Source organism: Monodon monoceros, unplaced genomic scaffold (genome assembly GCF_005190385.1).
Source record: "Monodon monoceros isolate NGI ecotype Baffin Bay Population unplaced genomic scaffold, NGI_Narwhal_1 Super_Scaffold_9, whole genome shotgun sequence".
Taxonomy (NCBI): Eukaryota; Metazoa; Chordata; class Mammalia; order Artiodactyla; family Monodontidae; genus Monodon; species Monodon monoceros.
Genome location: NW_021703786.1, coordinates 51,255,819 through 51,276,348, shown reverse-complemented (window position 1 = coordinate 51,276,348; position 20,530 = coordinate 51,255,819). Strand labels below are relative to the sequence as shown.

At 43.4% G+C, this 20,530-nt stretch overlaps 1 protein-coding gene across 4 annotated transcripts in view; it reads left to right on the top strand.

The window, feature by feature from the left end:
* Positions 1-20,530, top strand: part of VPS53 (VPS53 subunit of GARP complex) — a 125,459-nt gene that overhangs the window by 37,444 nt on the left and 67,485 nt on the right. For all 4 annotated transcript variants that reach the window (XR_003791911.1, XR_003791913.1, XR_003791912.1 and 1 more), the window contains exons 8-11: positions 10,447-10,525; positions 13,078-13,221; positions 14,054-14,196; positions 17,913-18,054. Coding sequence is in view for 1 of the 4 variants with exons in the window: in XM_029211579.1 (XP_029067412.1) it covers positions 10,447-10,525; positions 13,078-13,221; positions 14,054-14,196; positions 17,913-18,054 (508 nt within the window). In the remaining 3 variants the exon portion in view is untranslated. The remainder of the gene's footprint in view (positions 1-10,446; positions 10,526-13,077; positions 13,222-14,053; positions 14,197-17,912; positions 18,055-20,530) is intronic.

The window sequence follows — 20,530 nt, the reverse complement described above, 5'->3', positions numbered from 1 at the left end:
GACGTCTCCTCTATGTCCCCTCACCACCTCCTTACTATGTCGTCTAACACTACCTGTGTTAGATAGTTGCTGGCCTGGTTCCCTGGAGTGAACCAAGCCCACATTCGTTAGGGGAACTGTTCCAGTTGTCTGCTTCCTTGTAACAAACCAACAAAACCCAGGACTTAGTGGCTGATGACAACAGTTATTTCGCTCGTGTAATGTGGCCTGGCCCAGCAGGGACAGCTCGTCTCTGCTCCGTGCAGCATCAGCTGGGGTGGCTCCACAGGGGACTGTAGGATACGTTGGTTTAATCTCATGGTTGGCAGATTGGTGCTTGCTGTCAGCTGCGAGCTCAGCTGGGTTGTCCTCCCTGGGCTGCTTGGGCTTCCTCATGGTGAGGTGGTGCTGGGACCCATGAATGAGCATGCCAAGAGAACCAGGTCATAGAAGCCACAGAGAGTCGTTTCTGTAGACAAGCCTGTCAGGATTCAAGAGGAAGGGATATAGCCTCCGCCACTCCCAACGGGAGGAGTGTCAAATCCCCATTGGTATAAAGAGCACGTGGGGGACTTCCCTGGTGGCGCAGTGGTTAAGAATCCACCTGCCAATGCAGGGGACATGGGTTCTATCCCTGGTCCGGGAAGATCCCACATGCCATGGAGCAACTAAGCCCATGTGCCATGACTACTGAGCCTGTGCTCTAGAGCCCCCGAGCCACAACTACTGAAGCCACGTGCTGCAACTACTGAAGCCTGTGTGCCTAGAGCCCGTGTTCCGCAACAAGAGAAGCCACTGCAATGAGAAGCCCGTGCACAGCAACGAAGAGTAGCCTCCGCTCACTGCAACTAGAGAAAACCTGCAGCAACGAAGACCCAATGCAGCCAAAAATAAATTAATTATTTTTTAAAGTATTATTAAATAATAATAAAGAACGAAGAGAACATGGGATGAGAGATCACTGTGGTAGTCTTTGCAAATACAGTCTGCCCTTGAGCTTCAGATGTGACAAAATGATGACTTAGCCTCTTTAAATGTGTTCTTTCCTTCCTATTCTGTTGAGTTTTAATCCTAGATTCAGAGCCGGTAGAAAGAAAGGCAGATGTTTAAAAAGAAGGAAGATGAGGATCTGAAGGAAGATAGGGGTGGGGAATTTAATGCCTTTTCTGTTAGAAGTAGCAGCAGGGAAAATACTAAGAGACAGTCAAAATTGATGGATCCCAACCTTTTTTTTGCAACAAAGAGGAAACGAAGGGGCCGGTACTCAGCAGGAGCCATCATTTTCAACTCTGCTTTCTCATGAGGCCTGGTGGCTGCAGGCCTCTTGTTTTCTAAGTTACTTTATTTCTAATTATATAAGTAATACACGTATACATTTTCTTTATTAGAAAAAAGTCAACATACAGATGAAACTTAAGTCCTCTTTAACTATACCTCACACCCCAGTGCTACCCATAGAAGTAGTTACTATTATCAATTTAATGCTTATCCTCCAGATTTTTTTCTGTGCATTTAAATAAATCTGTAGTTTTAGATTGTGGGTTTATTTTGCTTTGTTTTGTTTTAAATAAATGATCTCATACTGTATGCTTCATTCTGAAACTTTCTCTTTGTTTTTAGCTTAGCAGTGTATTCTAGAGGTTTTTCCACATCAGTGTATACAAACCTATCTCATTCCTTTTAACAGATGCATAGAATTCTGTAGTATAACATACCACAGATTATTTAAAATTTATTTTATTTATTTATTTTTGGCTGCATTGGGTCTTCATTGCTGCGCACGGGCTTTTCTCTGGTTGTGGTGAGTGTGGGCTACTCTTGGTTGCAGTGCGCGGGCTTCTCACTACGGTGGCTTCTCTTGTTGCGGAGCACGGGCTCTAGGCGCGCAGGCTTCAGTAGTTGTGGCACATGGGCTCAGTAGTTGTGGCTCGCGGGCTCTAGAGAGCAGGCTCAGTAGTTGTGGCGCACGGGCTTAGTTGCTCCGTGGCATGTGGGATCTTCCCGGACCAAGGCTTGAACCCGTGTCCCCTGCACTGGCAGGTGGATTCTTAACCACTGCACCACCAGGGAAGTCCCATACCACAGATTATTTAACCATTTTCATATCACTAGACTGTTTGCTTCTAATTGGAAAAATATACTCCCTTTTGCACATCTGCAAGTATTTCTCTAGGATAGATTCTGGGTGATAGGTCACGTGCATTTAATATTTTAATAACTGCTGACCCTTTGCCCTCCGAAGAGGCTTTATTTATTTATAGTACCATCTGCATAGCGTGTGAGTACCCATTTCCCCATATCCTCAACAGCACGTGGTATTGTCAGTTTTCATTTATCTGATGGATGAAAAATGGTACCTAGTTCCTTTCATTTTCATATCTCTGTTAACTAATGAGATTAGTTTATTTTCACTTGATTATAGGCCATTTGCATTTCCTCTGTGAAATGCCAGTTTATATCCATTGTCTGTTTGTCTACTGAGTTAGTTATCCCTTCCTTATTGATTTGTAGGAGTTCTCTATGTATTCTGGATACTAGTCCTTTGTCAGATCTGGCAGATCTTGCCTGCAAAACTGTGTAGGTGTGTCACCTGTTTTCAAGGCAGATCTTTGTCCTTTCAGTTTCTTCAATGGTAATTGGTCTATTCATGTTGCCTACTTATTTTTTTTCCTTTTTAAAAATTGTGTTGAAATATACGTTACATAAAATTTACCATTTTAATAATTTTTTCGTGTACAATTTCGTAGCATTAAGTATCAATAAATTCACAGTATCGTACAGCCATTACCACTCTGTTTCTGAAACTTTTTTATTACCCCAGACAGAAACTTTGTATGCATTAAATAATAACACTCATTGCCTCCTCTTCCCTGCTTCTGGTAACCTGTGTTCTATTTTCTGTCTATGAATTTGCTTATTCTGGGTACCTCATATACGTGGAATCATACACTATTTGTCCTTTTCTGCCTGGCTTATTTCATTTAGCACGTTTTCAGGTTCATTCGTGTCATATCATTTATCAGAATTTCATTCCTTTTTAAGGCTGGATATTTTATTGTGCATATAGACTATATTTTGTTTGTCCATTCATCTGTTGATGGACACTTGGGTTTCTTCCACCTTGTGGCTGTTGTAGTGTAGACTAAGCAAATCTATCATCTGGTGCCTATTAAAAATCTGAAGTCCATCTCATTCTTATTCCTTTATAAAATAACCTGTAAAATAATTTATTTTGTTCTGGAAGCATTTGAGATTTGGGGGTGGGAGAATCAGGAATTTTACTAGGACGTGGGTCTCTTTTCATTCATGTTGCTCTGTACTTAATTGTATTCTTTTCTTTTTTAATATTGTATCTTAATTAATTAATTTATTTTTTGCTGTGTTGGGGCTTCGTTTCTGCACACGGGCTTTCTCGAGTTGTGGCGAGCGGGGGCTACTCTTCATTGTGGTGCGCGGGCTTCTCACTGTGGTGGCTTCTCTTGTTGCGGAGCACGGGCTCTAGTACGTGGGCTTCAGTAGTTGTGGCATGCCGGCTCAGTAGTTGTGGCACACAGGCTCAGTAGTTGTGGCTCGCGGGCTCTGGAGCACAGGCTCAGTAGTTGTGATGCATGGGCTTAGTTGCTCCGCGGCATGTGGGATCTTCACGGACCAGCGATCAAACCCTTGTCCCCTGCGTTGGCAGGCGGATTCTTAACCACTGCACCACCAAGGAAGCCCCCTTAATTGTATTCTTAATCTGAAGACTCATGAGTTTCTTAAATTCCAAGAAATTGTTCTCCTTTATTTCTTCGAGTAGTTTTTGTGCTTTGTTCTCTGTGTTCTCTCTTTGTGGAATCCCTAGTACATGAATATTGGAACTTCTAGGTCTGCTGCCTTGTTTCTTAATTTTTTAAAATACCTTGTATCTTTTTGTTGTGTTAAGCTGAGTTCCTCAACTCAACCCTCCTGTTTTAATTTATTCTTCAATCTTGTCCGTCCTGTTATTTCGCCCAGCTGTTGAGTTTTTATTTCAACAATCCAACTTTAATCTTCAGGGTATCTAGTTGATTCTTTCTTCATGGGCATAGTATCCTCTTAAGCCTCTCAGGGAGTATAAACTATATGTGTTTTTAAAGTTCTGAGTCGCCTGTTCCATTTCTCTGTCCTCTGATGTCAGGTCTTCAATTTGTTGAGTACGATGACTCTCTTTCTTGGTGTTTGCACTCTGCCAATATTTGGTGATTTCTAGCTGATCGCTCAGTCTTGGCTGTGAGATTCTCTGTCATTCTGATCAGAGATGCTCTTTTACTGTCACCTGCTCGTGAGGGGGAGGTGGGATGTGCCGCTCGGCCACGTGTGCCACAGACTGTGCTTCTCAGGTGAGGTGGAGCTGGAGCTGGGGGAACTGCCAGGTGGGATATGCTGGTGGCTTATCTTCTGGGCCCGAGGGCTCCCTGATCTGCCTGGATGTTGTCAGCCCTCTGGTCCCTACTGGGCTTCTCAGACCCATGCCCATTCCTGACCTGAACACTCAAGGCAGGGGTGAGACCTGGGCACTGGCTTCGTGGCTCCTCTTGCAGAACCCCAGAGTATCCCTCCAGCGGTTCCCTGGGGCCCCCCTCCTGCTCTGGTATCCACTCCCCTCGTGTCCTTCATCTTTGAGAAGCCATTTTAGGCAGGGGTTTCCTTCTTCAATCCTCTCCTACCAGAGTTTCTAGTCTACCACTCCTTTTCTTGCCCAGTTCTGGATTCTTATTAAAATCTTTTCATTGGGCTTCCCTGGTGGCTCAGTGGTTGAGAGTCTGCCTGCCAATGTAGGGGACACGGGTTCGTGCCCCGGTCCGGGAAGATCCCACATGCCACGGAGCGGCTGGGCCCGTGAGCCGTGGCCGCTGAGCCTGCGTGTCCGAAGCCTGTGCTCCGCAATGGGAGAGGCCACAGCAGTGAGAGGCCCGCGTACCGCAAAAAAAAAAAAAAAAAAAAAAAAATCTTTTCATTATTTCTGAGTTTCTGGGACAGGAAGGGGAGGGGTTGCACTGCGTGCTCAGGGTGCCATCTTAGAGGTGAAATGCCAAGGAACTGTTAAGGAATGTTGGAACAGAGCTTGGCGGAATACTCGGGAAATCACCACCCTTTCCCTTATCCTTCCTAAACCCTTCACCCTCAGAGCTGGCTGACCGCCATGTCACACTGGGGATGTGAGGCAACCAGGAGAGCAGACAAACGGGGCTTTGTGAGCCGCAGGAAAGAAGGTCGCTTGGATGGAGAAGGCAGACTCACTGTCAGTGGAGGGGGGGAGAGGAGAGGCAACATCACCTCCCCTTACCCTCCTGATAATCCAGAGTTGATCTTTTTTCCCCGTTCACTTATTCTTCTCTTCACTCACTAATAGATACTTATCACACACTTTTGTATCCCAGGCCCTGTGCTGGGGGACTGAGGGCACAAAGATAAGAAACACATACTCTCTGCCCTCAAAGCGCTCACCGTTTTTGTGAGAGACACTAATAGAAAATTTCAGTATAGGATGGATATAGTATATGTACAGGCACAGCAGGGAATTGATAGGCTGACCCTTCAGGGGTCCAGGATAGGGGTCACAAAAAAATTCAATTTTAATGTGATCTTAAAAGAATGGTAGGATCTTACCACCAAGACAAGAAGAGAGAGGGGGGAAAAATAGGAGAGAGAGAGAACATCGAGGTACTTGGGGAGACAGTGGAGGGTGAAAGTCTGTCTAGGTAGGCAGGGTCAGATTTTATATGCCTCGCTAAAGAATCCGTTCTTCATCTGTGGACAATAAAAGATGTTAAGCGGGGAGAGGCATGGTCTCATTTGTATTTTGTAAAACTCTTGTGGGTCATAGGTACAAGAGACTGGAGGTTGGGGCTATGTTCTGGATTAGAAAAGATGAAGACCATACCATGACAGTGACCATGAGGTCAAGGAGTTGTGGGGAAGAGTTGGTTACCCATTGGTTCCGTGAGATGGGCATTGCTGAATGGCAGGAATGTGGCAGAACTGAATTTTAGTTATAAAAAAGCACCATAGGGACAAACAAGAGAATGCACTCTTTTAGGATTCCTTGCCTTTTAACATTTTTTTCAAAGAAGCGGTTTTATAAATTTGAAGGAATTTTGTGATCACTGCTGTAATAACACTCCCCTTAGAAATAGAAAAAGATAGCATTCTATCAGTATAGTTTGGTGCTCCAGCCATTCATTGTCATGTAGGGTTGCTACAAACACAGGAGGATTTACTTTTCTTTTAGTTCATTTCACAACTTCTATTTGCAAAAAAAAAAAAATATGTTGATTAACAGAGAATATATACTATTAAGTAACACGAAAAATAACGGAAGGGAAGGAATCTCTCGTTTCCAGTGTCTGACTACAGTTCTTTTTCAAGAGGTACTAAAAGTTTGAGGAAAGTCCAGACTTCTTATTTTTAGCATCGTTTCTGGTGAATATTCCTCCCTTATGTTTACATAGTGACGGTAGAACCATCTGGAAATGATAGAAATAACTTGTTTGTTTGGGGGGAGGGGAGAAGGCAGGAGAGTTACGTCCTGCGCACTGCTTCAGGTTCTCTAACTTAATAGCTTGCTGTCTGTAAACTGTGGAAGTCATACAAAGGGTTGTGTTCTGAAATCTTTGCCTGTACATTTGACATATGAAGTTCATAGGCTTTGATTTGAATATAGCTGTTTCTTCCAACTACCCTTCTGGAAAATGCTTAAATGTTAATGTAGCGTTGAAGGAAAGATTTTTTTTCTTTAATGTCATCTTTACATTTCAGATCCTCTGGCTTAAGAATATCCATGAAAGCAAATGTGTCTAGTAATCAGTCAGTATTTCCTGAGGAAGAATGGAAGATTCTTGCATTCTCTTGAAACCCATGAAACCGTTGAACTGAAACATATTTTTCAGGGCTATTTCTAACCTCTTATACATGACAGGTACTTGGCAGGTTGAGGGGATCACATGGCTTAGTGATCAAAGAAACTAAAGTGGAGAATGAAAAGGGCTGGCTAATCAAGTATACTTCAATAAAATTTGAAAAAAAAAAGAAAGAAAAGGCCTGGCTAGCTGTGTGACTATGACAGAAAGAACTTAAGTTTCAAAAGAAAGTATAAGGGTTGTACTTGATCTCAAAGCATCCCACTGAGTCACTCTAAGATTCTGGGTTGAGATTCTGTCTGTTTGGAGATGGAGCGTCTGACTAATCTGACTGACTAACCATTCTGTCTGGCACTCCGTATGTTGAGAGGTCAGTTTATTGCGAATCATTGAGGGTATTTTCTTTAGGACTGTCATTCACAAGGTATTGGAAGCATCAGGGTTATTTTATCCATAAATGTCTAAGTGGTTTTCATAGTTTGCTGTCCCTCTGCTGCCACCCCTTATGAAATCTGACAGCACATTTAGGGAATGGCGCCCTTGAACAACCCTTGGTCACAGGGCGTGGAGGATGCTAGGAGGCGGTTGGTTCACCTTCATTTCCGGGCAGCACAGGGAATCTTTCATCTCCTAAGAGTGGTCAGCACTGAGTTGTCACCACCCAACCAGGCCGAGCTTATTTGGATGCCAGGAGGAATTGTTATTTCCCTTCTTCTCTAGTAGTGGTAGAATGATTTTCATAACGATGGCTAGGAAGTCTTGGTAGCTGAACTCACACATATGCTCCGCTAACAGAGTCTGTTGCTGCATCTCTTCCCAGTAGGAACTTACTTTTCATCTTTGGAAGAGGAAGGAGTATAACGGAGTGAGACCGAAGCTGTGTTCTTTTAAGTATGTTGACGTCTTTCTAGGAGCCCGCTCAGGCAACTGATTGTAAAGACTGCTCTTCACATCTTACCCTGAAAGTACACGGATCATGGTTTGGGTTTATAGGTACCATCGTTATTGTCAGTAAGGGAAATGGTTTCTCTTTCATCTGAGTCACTGGTAGATACTTCAGGAACTATGCTTGGAAACATATTATTATAATTATTATTATTATTATTCTGCTCCAACATTAATTAAACATCCGACTTCCAGTCATCTGTAAAGATGGATGCCATTGCCAGCTAGCGCTGTAAGACGGGTGTGGTAGAATAGTCAGGATTGGAGCGGATACTGAAAGGCATCTAGTCCAGGCCTCCATCCCCACCCTCTGATTTCACAACCATTCTTAGTCGTGGCCCACATAGGGGAAATGGCTTAATTAGGATTACACGTAGCTCACCAGTGGCACAGCTAAGTCTAGACTTTCTCAAGAGGTGACCTTGGGAATGGACTGAAGAAGAAGGCAAGGGGGTCTGCAAATCACAGCCTCGTACTTCTGTATTTATCATAGGCTTTGGTTGTCTTTTCAGGAACCCAATCTCTTTTCTTTTTTTTAATGGATTTTATTGAAGTATAGTTGATTTACAATGTTGTGTTAATTTTTGCTGTACAGCAAAGTGATTCAGTTATACATGTATATACATTCTTTTTCATATTCTTTTCCATTATGGTTTATCACAGGATATTGAATATAGTTCTGTGTGCTATACAGTAGGACCTTGTTGTTTATCCAGCCTATATATTGGGTTGGCCAAAAAGTTCATAAGATCTTATGGAAAAATGTGGACGAACTTACCCAATATAATAGTTTGCATCTGCTAATCCCAAACTGCCAATCCATCCCTCCCCCACCCTTCCTCCCCCTTGGCAACCATAAGTCTGTGCTCTATGTCTTTGAGTCTGTTTCTGTTTCATAGATAAGTTCATTTGTGTCATTTTAGATTCCACATATACGTGTTAGCATATGGTTTTTGTCTTTCTCCTTCTCACTTACTTCACTTAGTGTGATCATCTCTAGGTCCATCCGTGTTACCTCAGGCACCCCAATTTCAAATCTGGTTAAGAATATGGAGTTAGGGGAGGGTGGGCTGGGTAGGGTGACAGAGGCAGAGCTGGGACCATCTTTACCACTGAAGTGCTCAGGGGCCCTGGCGGGGCTGGAGCTCCCCCTCCAGGAATGATCCTGTGGCTTAGGAGGGAACCTGTGCTGTCTGTGCGCTGCCAAGGGGAGAGGAGGAACAGAGGGGCCTGAGGCTCTGGAAGCTCCGTCTTGTGACCTGGCACCAGGGCAGTCTGTCTGCCTGGCCCGTTATGTGGAGTCATAAGACCTTGGAGGCAACGGTTTAACAAAAGCATGTTCTCTTCTGTCCTGTCAGAGCTCACACTCAAGGAATGTTTCCTGTGGTCCACTGGGCAACTGTAGGTGGATGGCCCTGATTCTGCCTTGGGGGCTCCTCCGGTGATAGCCTTAACTCTGTCATTTCTAACCCCCTCGGAAGGTGACTAAAGAGGCTGCAAACCCACCTATAAGAGTGGTTTTAAAAGTTTTGAAGTTGGTGGAAAAACCCTGGAAAGTATTTGGAATAAGGCATAATTATAACTATGCCATAGAAAAACCAAAGTGTTTTGGGTCCTGACTATCCCCTCATTAAAAAAAAAAAATCTGAGTACGTCGCCAGGCACTGCCTAGTAGCCAAAGAAATTGTGGTTTTGAGCTGTTCGCTATTTCTAGAAACTTCATAAAGTTAATTCCAAAGTAACAGGGTGGAGACCAAAAAAGGAAGAACGTTATTTTACGGTGCTTTTAGCAAAGATAAAATATTTGCCGCAGGCTCAGGGCCGTCCAGCTCTGAGGATGGCTGGTGGGAGGCATCCAACTCCTGGGGCTGGTGGAGGACAAGCTCCTCACAGGAGGCTGACCCGTAGCTCCTTTCCCCTCCCAGCTGCTCTCCTTCCTCCTCTTTCCTCTCAGCGGACAAGTATTTCTTGAGCTCCTCGCTTCCATACAAACCACCGTGTTCAGAACCGACTTCCCTGTTCTAACTCATGCTCAGGATAACTCAGTTTTCATCCTCACAGTCTTCTGAGAGAACTTAAATCTTCATTCAGTGGCCTTCACCCTCAATTAGCAGTTCATTTTATCATTTGGATCTTTTTTACTTTAGAAAACATGCTTTTTGTTCTCTTGTTGAAACTTGGGATCCTGCTATTAGTTTGCGGGTTGAAAAAACAGCGACTCTGAAGCACTGTGGAGCCCTCCTCCCATCCTATACTCCATGGAGCTGGAGAATAGTTATACCAGTAACCCGAAATGGATTTATATGTGATTTGGGCATTATTATATAGCACTTTCCTGCAGCATAACTACCCCCTAATGACATTTTGTAAAGATTAACATATACTACCTCACAACGGGTGAGAGGTGGCCCAGGAGAACTTTGGGATGTGGAAAATCCGTAGTGAGCATGAATCCGATGTCTGCGTCCTGGTCATAAACCTGCTGCTAACTAGTGTGTGACCTCTCTTATCTAGCCACCCCTCCCCCCTTCCTGGATGATCGCTAAAGACTTCAACAGTTCTAACCCCTACGGATCTGTGCATAATTACTTACGGACATTTGGAAATTTATACCAGGCAATGATATGTTCTCTTTTCCCTACAGAGTGAAGGCTGCCCAGACCGAGTTAGGACAGCAAATCCTGGCCGATTTCGAAGAAGCATTTCCTTCCCAGGGTACCAAGGTATTGTTTTGCATTTTCCCTTCAGTCTTTGGATATTATCACCATTTGTGCCTGACGCACACTCACTGTAGTTACTGTTCATTTACCATTCCAAAAGCGTTTGCCAGCAGCCATAACGTCTGTTGGCTAGAGGTTCAGGGTAATGAGACCATCCTTGATTTTAAATATCCCAAAGCAACAATTGATTCCCCATCTGTGTCCTCCCAGCATCAAAAAGTGAGGATTTGTTTCAGTTTAATTTAATGTGTGTCAAACCCAAGATGTCTGCCTGGTAAATTCCTTCTTTTTCTCATGGCTATGTTTTAAAAAAATAATAATAATAATTTTTTTTTCAAGCCACAGTGTTTTTTAGGATCGTTACATAACTTTTTGGTTTCAGTTTGGTGAAGAGACAACTGGGAGGAACGTCCCCAGGCTTATGTAACTCTTGGAGTGACACAGTTAGGAGGCTGGCTTTTAATGATCCTGTTCTTTGGGATTAATCCCTTTAGCTCTCACTGGTAGCATAGCTGTTTGTGTTGTGTCTGCAAAGCCCACGGTATTTCACTTGTGAGCTATTGGTTACACTTCTCATGTAACAAGCTTTGCCTCACTTGGCCATCACCGTGCTGGGGTAACTGCCGGGGTAACTGCCTTCAGCTCCACCCTGCAAATTATAGCAGACATAATCTTAATGCTTTGCATGTGTTGGGGAGAGAAGAACCCTCAGAAGCTTTTTTCCCCCTCTATCATTTGAGCTATTTCAGGAGAAAGAACTGTGCAGCGCAGAAGTGACCCAAAGCACACGCCGGCAAGCAGCACTTGGTGGGTGGAGATGAGGGATATATGTTCATTCACCGAGCCAAGGAACGTTTCCTGGATCTGCTCTATAATTCAATAACTGGAAATATCTTAATCGTTTTTCTTTGCGCCTCATAAAAGAAACTTAGGACGTAGGTGGGGGTAGCAGCCCCAGCTTTGTAGATTACCTTCTACAGGAAACCTGCCTCTGATTTTAATGTCATATATTCTGTCTGGCTTCTAGCAATCAGGTATTTTATGTGTAAAGCACGTTCCTTTGCGGACTTCATCTTCCTTATTCATTTGCTGTAAGTGTGGGGAGTGGATATTGGAAAGCTGTCCTGTAAAAGGGGTTGTACAGTATTCACGAATTACAAACACTAGCCTCTTCTTAGTCCAGGGCCTGCTATACTATACTCTGCTGTTCACCCTGGTTTTAAGAAGTTTCAGAAAAATGTGGATGAAACCCAGCTTTATCATTTAGAAAAAAATAATGTTGACCTACATTATATCTTTTTCTCAGACCCCACGAGGCAGATGAGGTGAAAAGTGGTTTTCTTTAACAACTTGCTTCCCCTTTCTCTGTCTGGGTGACTTTTTTTTAAGAGTTTTCTTTTTTCCTTCTGAATGACTATTGACTTCTCTTAAAGGCCTTGTGTTACTATTACTATTGCACAAATGGAAATCAAGATTTTTTTTTTTTTAATTACCCAAAGGTTACCTATTAGGTCCTTTTTAAATGAAAAAATCTGAACCCATGAGCCCATAGGTTTTGGCTTTCGTGACTTCTCTGTCAGATCAAACATTTTCATCTAGAAGCCAGAGTTGAGCAGTCAGGGTGCTCAGCACGGAGCAAGTCAGAATTTTAACGATTTAGCTCTCGGGCAGCTTAGGTAACACTTAGGAAACTCTTGAACTTCAATTGAGGTGGATAAATTGGACAGAATTGACAAAAAAAAGAAGCCATAAAGATTTGGAAGACCCTTAATCATCACCTAGTTAATTATTTTTTTTCACTTATATTTCAGATGAGTGTCAATAATTGTGCCAAAGCTATGTGGCTATTTAGCCAAGCCAAGAGCCAAGTGTTCTTTTCGCTATAGCCCACTCAGCCAGCCATGTTCATTCAGTGAGTTACTATAAAGAAAGGGTCAGCGAGTCTGAGTTGCCTTCAGTAATACAAAGGCCTTCCCACCATGATGTATCAATACAGCCCCTTGATAGTTACTTCTACTGTTTTTTTTCAGGTCAAGGGGCCAGTATCATAATGTTTTACCTTTGGCTACCTGTCTTCATGGTTGACTATCAGTGGGACAAGGCTGGTGGTTTAGAACCTGGATTTAGGTTTTAAATGCCAGCACACTGTTTGGCACAAATATAGCACCTTAGGAACAGGAATCCAAGGTTAGAATCAGGGGAAATTGGCATGTGTGGAGTGAGACTGGTATCATTCTGATTTTTAAGGCTCTTCAGCAAGGCGACTTCAGTTCAGATCGCAGAAGTTTCTACCATCATTGCTGGCCCTGTTTCTAAAATGTCTCATTGCTGATTCATGGAGTAGCTTTTATACTGGCTACTGCAGACTAGCTTAATGATTCTTTCGTCAAGGAACAAGTAACTAAAATATCCATCCACAGCACAAGAATGAGTGTCAGGGGAGTGGAAGTAATAATAACATCATGAGTAGAACAAGAAGCAGCAGCTGTCAGAGGCCATAAGATTTAAAGGTCATTTCTGGCTTTTGAACTGGTGTGTGTTGTTTGTTTTACCAGAGGCCAGGAGGACCCAGCAATGTCCTACGAGATGCTTGTCTGGTTGCTAATATTTTGGACCCCAGAGTCAAGCAGGAAATCATCAAAAAGTTTATTAAACAGCATCTGTCAGAGTATCTAGTACTTTTTCAAGAAAACCAAGATGTAAGTATTGACCAAAGGAGATCAGATGTTACATTTGAATTTATTAGTTTATTTTAAAATTTATTTTATTTTTGGCTGCATTGGGTCTTTGTTGTTGCATGTGGGCTTTCTCTAGTTGCGGCTATCGGGGGCTCTCTTCGTTGCGGTGCACAGGCTTCTCACTGCGGTGGCTTCTCTTGTTGCGGAGCACAGGTTCTAGGCGCTCGGGCTTCAGTAGTTGTGGCTTGCAGGCTCAGTAGTTGTGGCACGCAGGCTCTAGAGTGCAGGCTTAGTAGTTGTGGCGCACGGGCTTAGTTGCTCCGCAGCATGTGGGATTTTCCCGGACCAGGGATTGAACCCGTGTCCCCTGCATTGGCAGGCAGATTCTTAACCACTGCGCCACCAGGGAAGCCCTGTTACGTTTGAATTTTATTGAAAATTGATTGCTCTCAAGTCTGTGATTTATATTTTATTAGTGTTACTGTCTTAAAATGTTGATTGTTGGACCATGAATCCTAGGGGCTGACTGTACAGTTCAGCAATTCTTAACCATTTTGGGGTCACTGACCCTTTGGAGAAATTAATGAGAGCTACAGATCTTCTCCCCAAAAATGCGCCTATGCATAAAACTTTGCATACAGTTTCAGGAAGTTTGTAGAACCCTGAAGCCCAGTCATAGACCCCAGGTTAAGAACCTCTGGATCAAGTAAAAAAAAAAAAAAGTAGCCTAGACTCTGAAACCGTGAGAAATTGGTTTTGTTTTTCTTGGTTCTTCTATGTTTTTGCTTATTTCCTTGAACTGTCGATACTACTTCTAAGCAGTGGGGTGGATTTTGTTCCCTGCCTCCCCAAGGTTGCCTGGCTGGACAAAATTGACCGGCGCTATGCCTGGATCAAGCGCCAGCTTGTGGACTACGAGGAGAAATACGGCCGGATGTTCCCGCGAGAGTGGTACATGGCGGAGAGGATTGCAGTAGAATTTTGCCACGTCACAAGGTAGATGCCAACTCTCTACTGGTTTTGGTGTTGGTTGAAATCAGTTGAAACCAGTTGATTGAAACCAATCCCCCAGTCTCTACAGGCTCCGTGTTGCCTTGTGGATTTGGTACTACTCCCACCTTTTTTGGTTTGTTTGTTTGAAAGTCATCATTTTAATGAGAATGTCTTCACCTGTGCTGGACTCCTCTCAGAGAACTCCTTTCCTTTTGAAAGTCAGATTTTATATACCCAAAACCAAGTCCCAAACTCCAGCTGTAGCTATATCCCACCTTCTCCAACTTTAGAGTTCCAGCCCTAGAGGAGAGAACATTATGTGAAGGCAAGGTAAACACTTGATAAGGAGACATGGAAAAGGTTACATGAGAAGCCCTGGGCCAGTAGATTGTAGCCAGAGCACTTGTATTTGTGTTTGTTTTGCCTTAAGAGTAAAATATACCCAACACAGCAGCTATGTCTGCTCTTATCTTTGCTCTAGGACTTTCCTATAGCCTCGCCCTTGCCTTGAACAACCTGCCTTCTTAATCAACTAAAAGTTCATCAACCAGATTTCCCTGTAGTGGTTCAGTGCCCCACATTTTCCCACGTGTCTGTATCACCTATATCAATGTGCAGTGAGAATACATCCATCATTGTTCTGCTTTTTTTTTTTTAAAATAAATTTATTTGTTTATCTATTTATTTATGGCTGCATTGGGTCTTCGTTGCTGCATGCGGGCTTTCTTTGGTTGGGTCGAGCGGGGACTACTGTTCATTGCGGTGCACAGGCTTCTCATTGCGGTGTCTTCTCTTGTTGCGGAGCACGGGTTCTAGGCACATGGGCTTCAGTAGTTGTGGCATGCAGGCTCTAGAGCTCAGGCTCAGTAGTTGTGGTGCGTGGGCTTAGTTGCTCCGCAGCATGTGGGATCTTCCCGGACCAGGGCTCAAACCCTGTGTCCCCTGCATTGACAGGTGGATTCTTAACCACTGTGCCACCAGGGAAGCCCTGTTCTGCTTTTCTACTTGCTGGGTAGGTGATTCCAGAGGGACACGGGCAATATCTACTTCAGTGACACAGTAGGCACTCAGGAAATAGTTGTTGAGAACATTTCCCACCCCTAATGCAGTGTTTATAGTCTTTGGATAGTTAATGTTATTGGCATCTGAGTGTTCTAAGCATTTTAAAGACCTTCTCTCATTCATCCTGTCTTCACTTTCAATGAGTGTAGCCCAGGGCCAGATAGTCTCTCTTTTTTTAAAAAAATTTTATTTGTTTGTTTGTTTGTTTATGTTTGGTTGTGTTGGGTCATTGTTGTTGCCCACGGGCTTTCTCTAGTTTTGGCGAGCAAGGGCTGCTCTTTGTTGCGGTGCGCGGCCTTCTCATTGCCATGACTTCTCTTGTTGTGGAGCACGGGCTCTAGGCGCGCGGGCTTCAGTAGTTGTGGCACATGGGCTCATTGGTTGTGGCTCGTGCGCACTAGAGCGCAGGCTCAGTAGTTGTGGTGCATGGGCTTAGTTGCTCTGTGGCATGTGGGATCTTCCCAGATCAGAGCTCGAACCCGTGTCCCCTGCATTGGCAGGTGGATTCTTAACGACTGCGTCACCAGCTAAGTCCCAGATAATCTCTTTATATCAAAGAATTAAAGCCCAAGAAGTATAGATCAACGTATCCATTGACAAAGCTAGAGTCAAAAGTTTTTATTCTTTCCTTGCAGCTTTACCACAACAGTGGTGGGAACGGGCTTTTATTGGTTATGTAGTCCCTTCTAATAGTGCACAATTACATTAACTCTAAGTTACTTAATTTATTTTTTTATTTTTTATAAATTTATTTATTTTATTTTTGGCCATGTTGGGTCTTCATTGCTGCGTGTGGGCTTTCTCTAGTTGCGGCGAGCAGGGGCTACTCTTTGTTGTGGTGCGTGGGCTTCTCATTGCAGTGGCTTCTCTTGTTGCGGAGCATGGGCTCTAGGCACGCGGGCTTCAGTAGTTGTGGCACACGGGCTCTAGAGTGCAGGCTCGGTAGTTGTGGCGCACGGGCTTAGTTGCTCCGCAGCACGTGGGATCTTCCCGGACCAGGGCTCCAGCCCGTGTCCCCTGCATTGGCAGGCGGATTCTTAACCACTGCGCCACCAGGGAAGCCCCAAGTTAATTTATTTATTAATTTATTTTTAAAAATTATTTATTTATTTATTTAGGGTGCATCAAGTCTTAGTTGCTTCATGTGGCATGCGGACTTCTTAGTTGTGACATGCATGCGGGATCTAGTTCCGTGAGCAGGGATCGAACCCGGGCTCCCTGCGTTGGGAGTGCTGAGTCTTACCTACTGGACCATCAGGGAAGTCCCAACTCCAAGTTAATTTTTTAAAAAGTCCCATATCTAAGCATAACTGAACCACCTTAGAGTAATTCATGGTAGTCATCTCTCTTAAAATCATAGGTACAGTCAAGTTGTATGCTTTAAGGGCACATTGTGGGGGGGTGGGGATTTCTTAAGGGATATTGGCTGTTGTTTTTTTTTTTTAATAGGCTGTATTTTTTTAGAGTAGATTTAGGTTCACAGCGAAATTGAGAGGAAGATACAGAGATTTCCCATATACCCCCTGCTGCCCCATCCCTCCAGATAGCCTCCCCCATTATCAACATCCCCGACCAGAGCGTACCTTGTGTTACAATCGCTGAACCTACACTGACACATCATTACCAAGCAGAGTCTGTAGTTTACATTAGGGTTCACGCTTGGTGCTGTACATTCTTTCTAGTGGTGGTTTTCAGAAGCACATTTGCCACTGGATTTAGATAACCTTTTTGTACTGATTCAAGGTTGATTGTGGTTATGACTTTCTAAGTCCTGATTAGCAAAGAAAGAGTGAATTCCTTGAGAAATTGATAAATAATTCGCTTTAGCCTCCAGTTCAGTGACTTGCAAAATTCATTTTCTGTGAAAAATGAAGTCCGCAGGAGGCTGGGAGTACCCAAAAGCCAGCACATCTGCTGCTATTGCGCCAGCTAATGGCAGTGTTGCTGCCAAGCTTTCATTATTCGAATTTTGGCTAAAATCCTACAGATACATAATTGTTAAATAAATTCAGAGACTCTTTATTTGGTTTTTGTCACTTATTTATGAGGAAAGATGACCCATAGCTCAGTACTTACTAAGAACTCTTGTGTGACTGCTCCCTTACCACTTAACATTCCGAGACGGGACACTTGAGTGTCACGTAAGCTTCACAGGCAGGAACCACCCAGACGTGTACATGTCACTTTTCACATGGGGATTCCCGTCTCTCACGTCTCTTTCCAGGGCTCCTGCTGTCTGGTGGAAGAGGTGATTATTGAGCTCTCTGGAAGAGGGAGGGCTTTGTAATTCAGTACTTAATGACTTGTGAAATTATATAGAATATATGCATTTTTATAAAATACTGAGTAAATGCTTCATATATATTATTAACAAATTATTGAAAAGTTTAAAGATAAAAATTGTAGTACCCATGTAAACAAATTGATGTCCATAATCCTTGAGTTTTTTTTTTTTTGACTAGTGGATAATTTCATCTTAAAATTGTTACTTAGGATATGTATTTCTATTCCCTGAGCATTAAACTTAGTTAGTGATAGATGTCAGGTTTTGAAATGACCACATACTTTTTTTTTATAATATACGCTAAAGCCACTTACTTTGTCTTATCTTGAATGTTCAGTTTGTTTGACAACATTCCTATATCTTTAATTTGAAGGACAGAACTGGCCAAGATCATGCGCACCAGAGCTAAGGAAATTGAAGTGAAATTGCTTCTCTTTGCTATTCAGAGAACGACTAACTTTGAGGGGTTTCTTGCAAAACGCTTCTCCGGGTGTACCCTGACAGATGGAACTCTGGTAAGATGGTCCTAAGGGAGACTGGACCAGGAAATCAGTAGCCTGGGTGGGTGGGCTTCACTTCAGTCTCTCACACTGTGGTGGTTCCATCCATTGGCTCAAGTGCTTAATCCCCCATCCCAGGGTTTTGCTGAATTTGTGCAAATAGTCATACAGAATACTCTGTATGGATTTATTGTTTGTCTATTATGCAGTACTTCATGTTTCTAGAATGTCCTGTCATCATTTTGTCTAAGGATAGGCCCCATTTTAAAGACTAGTAATTCTGTGAGTCATAGAGGCCTCACTTATTCAGTCACAAATACCTCATTACATTATCAACTCTTGAGTTTTATTACAATTAGGATATGTTTAGAGGAAATGTACCAAGAAAGAGGTGAACTGCAGCCTTAAAAGCAGAAAACGTTGGTGATTTCTACAATGTTCATCATTGAAGAATAGTTAAATAAAATATGGTAAATTCATGCTGTGGAATAGGTATAGCAGTTTGAAAGTGGTAGAATGGGGGATAGATCTAGATGTGCTGTCATAGAAAGAAAACGTCTCACATATATTAGGTGCAAAATGTAAGCTGCAGCCCAGTATATATGGTATAATTCCATTTGTGTGAGAAGCATGTTTATATATGTAAATAGGTAAGAAAAAGGTCTGGAAATGATAACAGTGGATGGATGTCTCTGGGGAAAGGAAATTGGAGTGAGACTAGGTAGAGAAGAAAAGAATTTTTTTTTTCATTTTATTCTGGCAATTTGTTTGAATTTTTCTTATAAAAATGCATTTATATACTTTTTAAACTTTGCTTTTACATAGTCTAACAACGTTATTTTTCAATTTTTTTTAAATGAGGGAGATGGCCCAGTGACTTCCAAACTTTCTCCCCCTCCCCCCCCCTCCCCTCCCCTCCCCTCCCCTCGCCTCCCCTCCCCTCCCTCTTCTCCCCTCCCCCTTCTCCCCTCCTCCCCCTCCTCCTCCTCATTCCTTTTTTAAAAAAATAAATAAATTTATTTATTTGTTTATTTATTTATTTATTTATTTATTTATGGCTGTGTTGGGTCTTTGTTTCTGTGCGAGGGCTTTCTCTAGTTGCTGCGAGCAGGGGCCACTCTTCATCTCGGTACACGGGCCTCTCACTGTCGCAGCCTCTCTTGTTGTGGAGCATGGGCTCCAGACGCATAGGCTCAGTAGTTGTGGCTCATGGGCCTAGTTGCTCTGCAGCATGTGGGATCCTCCCAGACCAGGGCTCAAACCCGTGTCCCCTGCATTGGCAGGCAGATTCTCAACCACTGCGCCACCAGGGAAGCCCTCATTCCTTTTTTAATTGAAGTATAGTTGATTTACAGTGTTGTGTTAGCTTCAGGTGTACAGCAAAGTGAGTCATTTATACGTATATGTATTCTTTTTCAGATTCTTTTCCATTATGGCTTATTACAAGATATTGAATATAGTTTTCTGTGCTATACAGTAGGTCCTTGTTGTTTATTTTATATGTAGTAGTGTATATCTGTTAATCCCGTATTCCTAATTTATCCCTCTCCCTCTCTTTCGCCTTTGGTAACCATAAGTTTATTTTCAATGTCTGTGAGTCTAAACTCTTTCTTCTAACAAACTGTAACGTGGGATCCACACAGAATAAGAGCTCACGGTTTGGGAACCTCCACTGTGTATCTCACGCTGTGCCAGGTGCGTTTGCCTGCAGTCCATCACTTTGCTTCATCAACTGTAGGAAATACGCATTTGAAACTTACTCGAGGTCACACAGCTAATAGGCACATATAGAAAACTGAGCTGTTGTGCTCGAAGCAGGGGCAAGGCAGATATTGGGCCTAGAGCGCCTTTCTGTTGCTCACCCGTCGCCTCTACTTTCTCTGGCCCCCACCCTGCCAGTCATGAAATCCTGGGACCTCACTGGAATCCCCTCTTTGCCTCCCCCGAAGCCCTGCCCCAGCGCAGGCACATAAGGAGCTGGTCCCTCAGGGCAGGGGGCTGAAGCGTGGTGATGGCAGCGCTTAGTTTAAGGCAAGACCATAAAACCCTGTCCACTCAGGGCCATGCGTGACCTCATTAAAATAAAATGCGGGGACCACAAAGCACTCTTTCCATACTTAACAAATAAAACTATATACATATACAGATATATGGACGCTCCTCTGCTTGTTAACTCATGTTCAAAACGGATTTCTTCTTATTAACAAGGAAAAGAAAAATAGTACATGAGACAAATGAAAGTGCCCTTAAAGAAAATGCAAATCCCCAAAGGCAGCAGGTCCCACAGATGCTATGGAAAGAAGCTTGTGTCTCTCCTGAGAAGTATTGGGTTGACTGCAGCACCCACCCGACGTCCTCACGCTGGGGCTCCTCTCCTCCCTGCCCGAGCTGTGCTTTTGGCCTGGCTTCCAGCAGAGACTCGTGTGGCTCTGGTTCAGCCCTCCAGGGATCTGCCTGGGGACCAGGCGGTTTGAGCATTGAGCACAGGCCC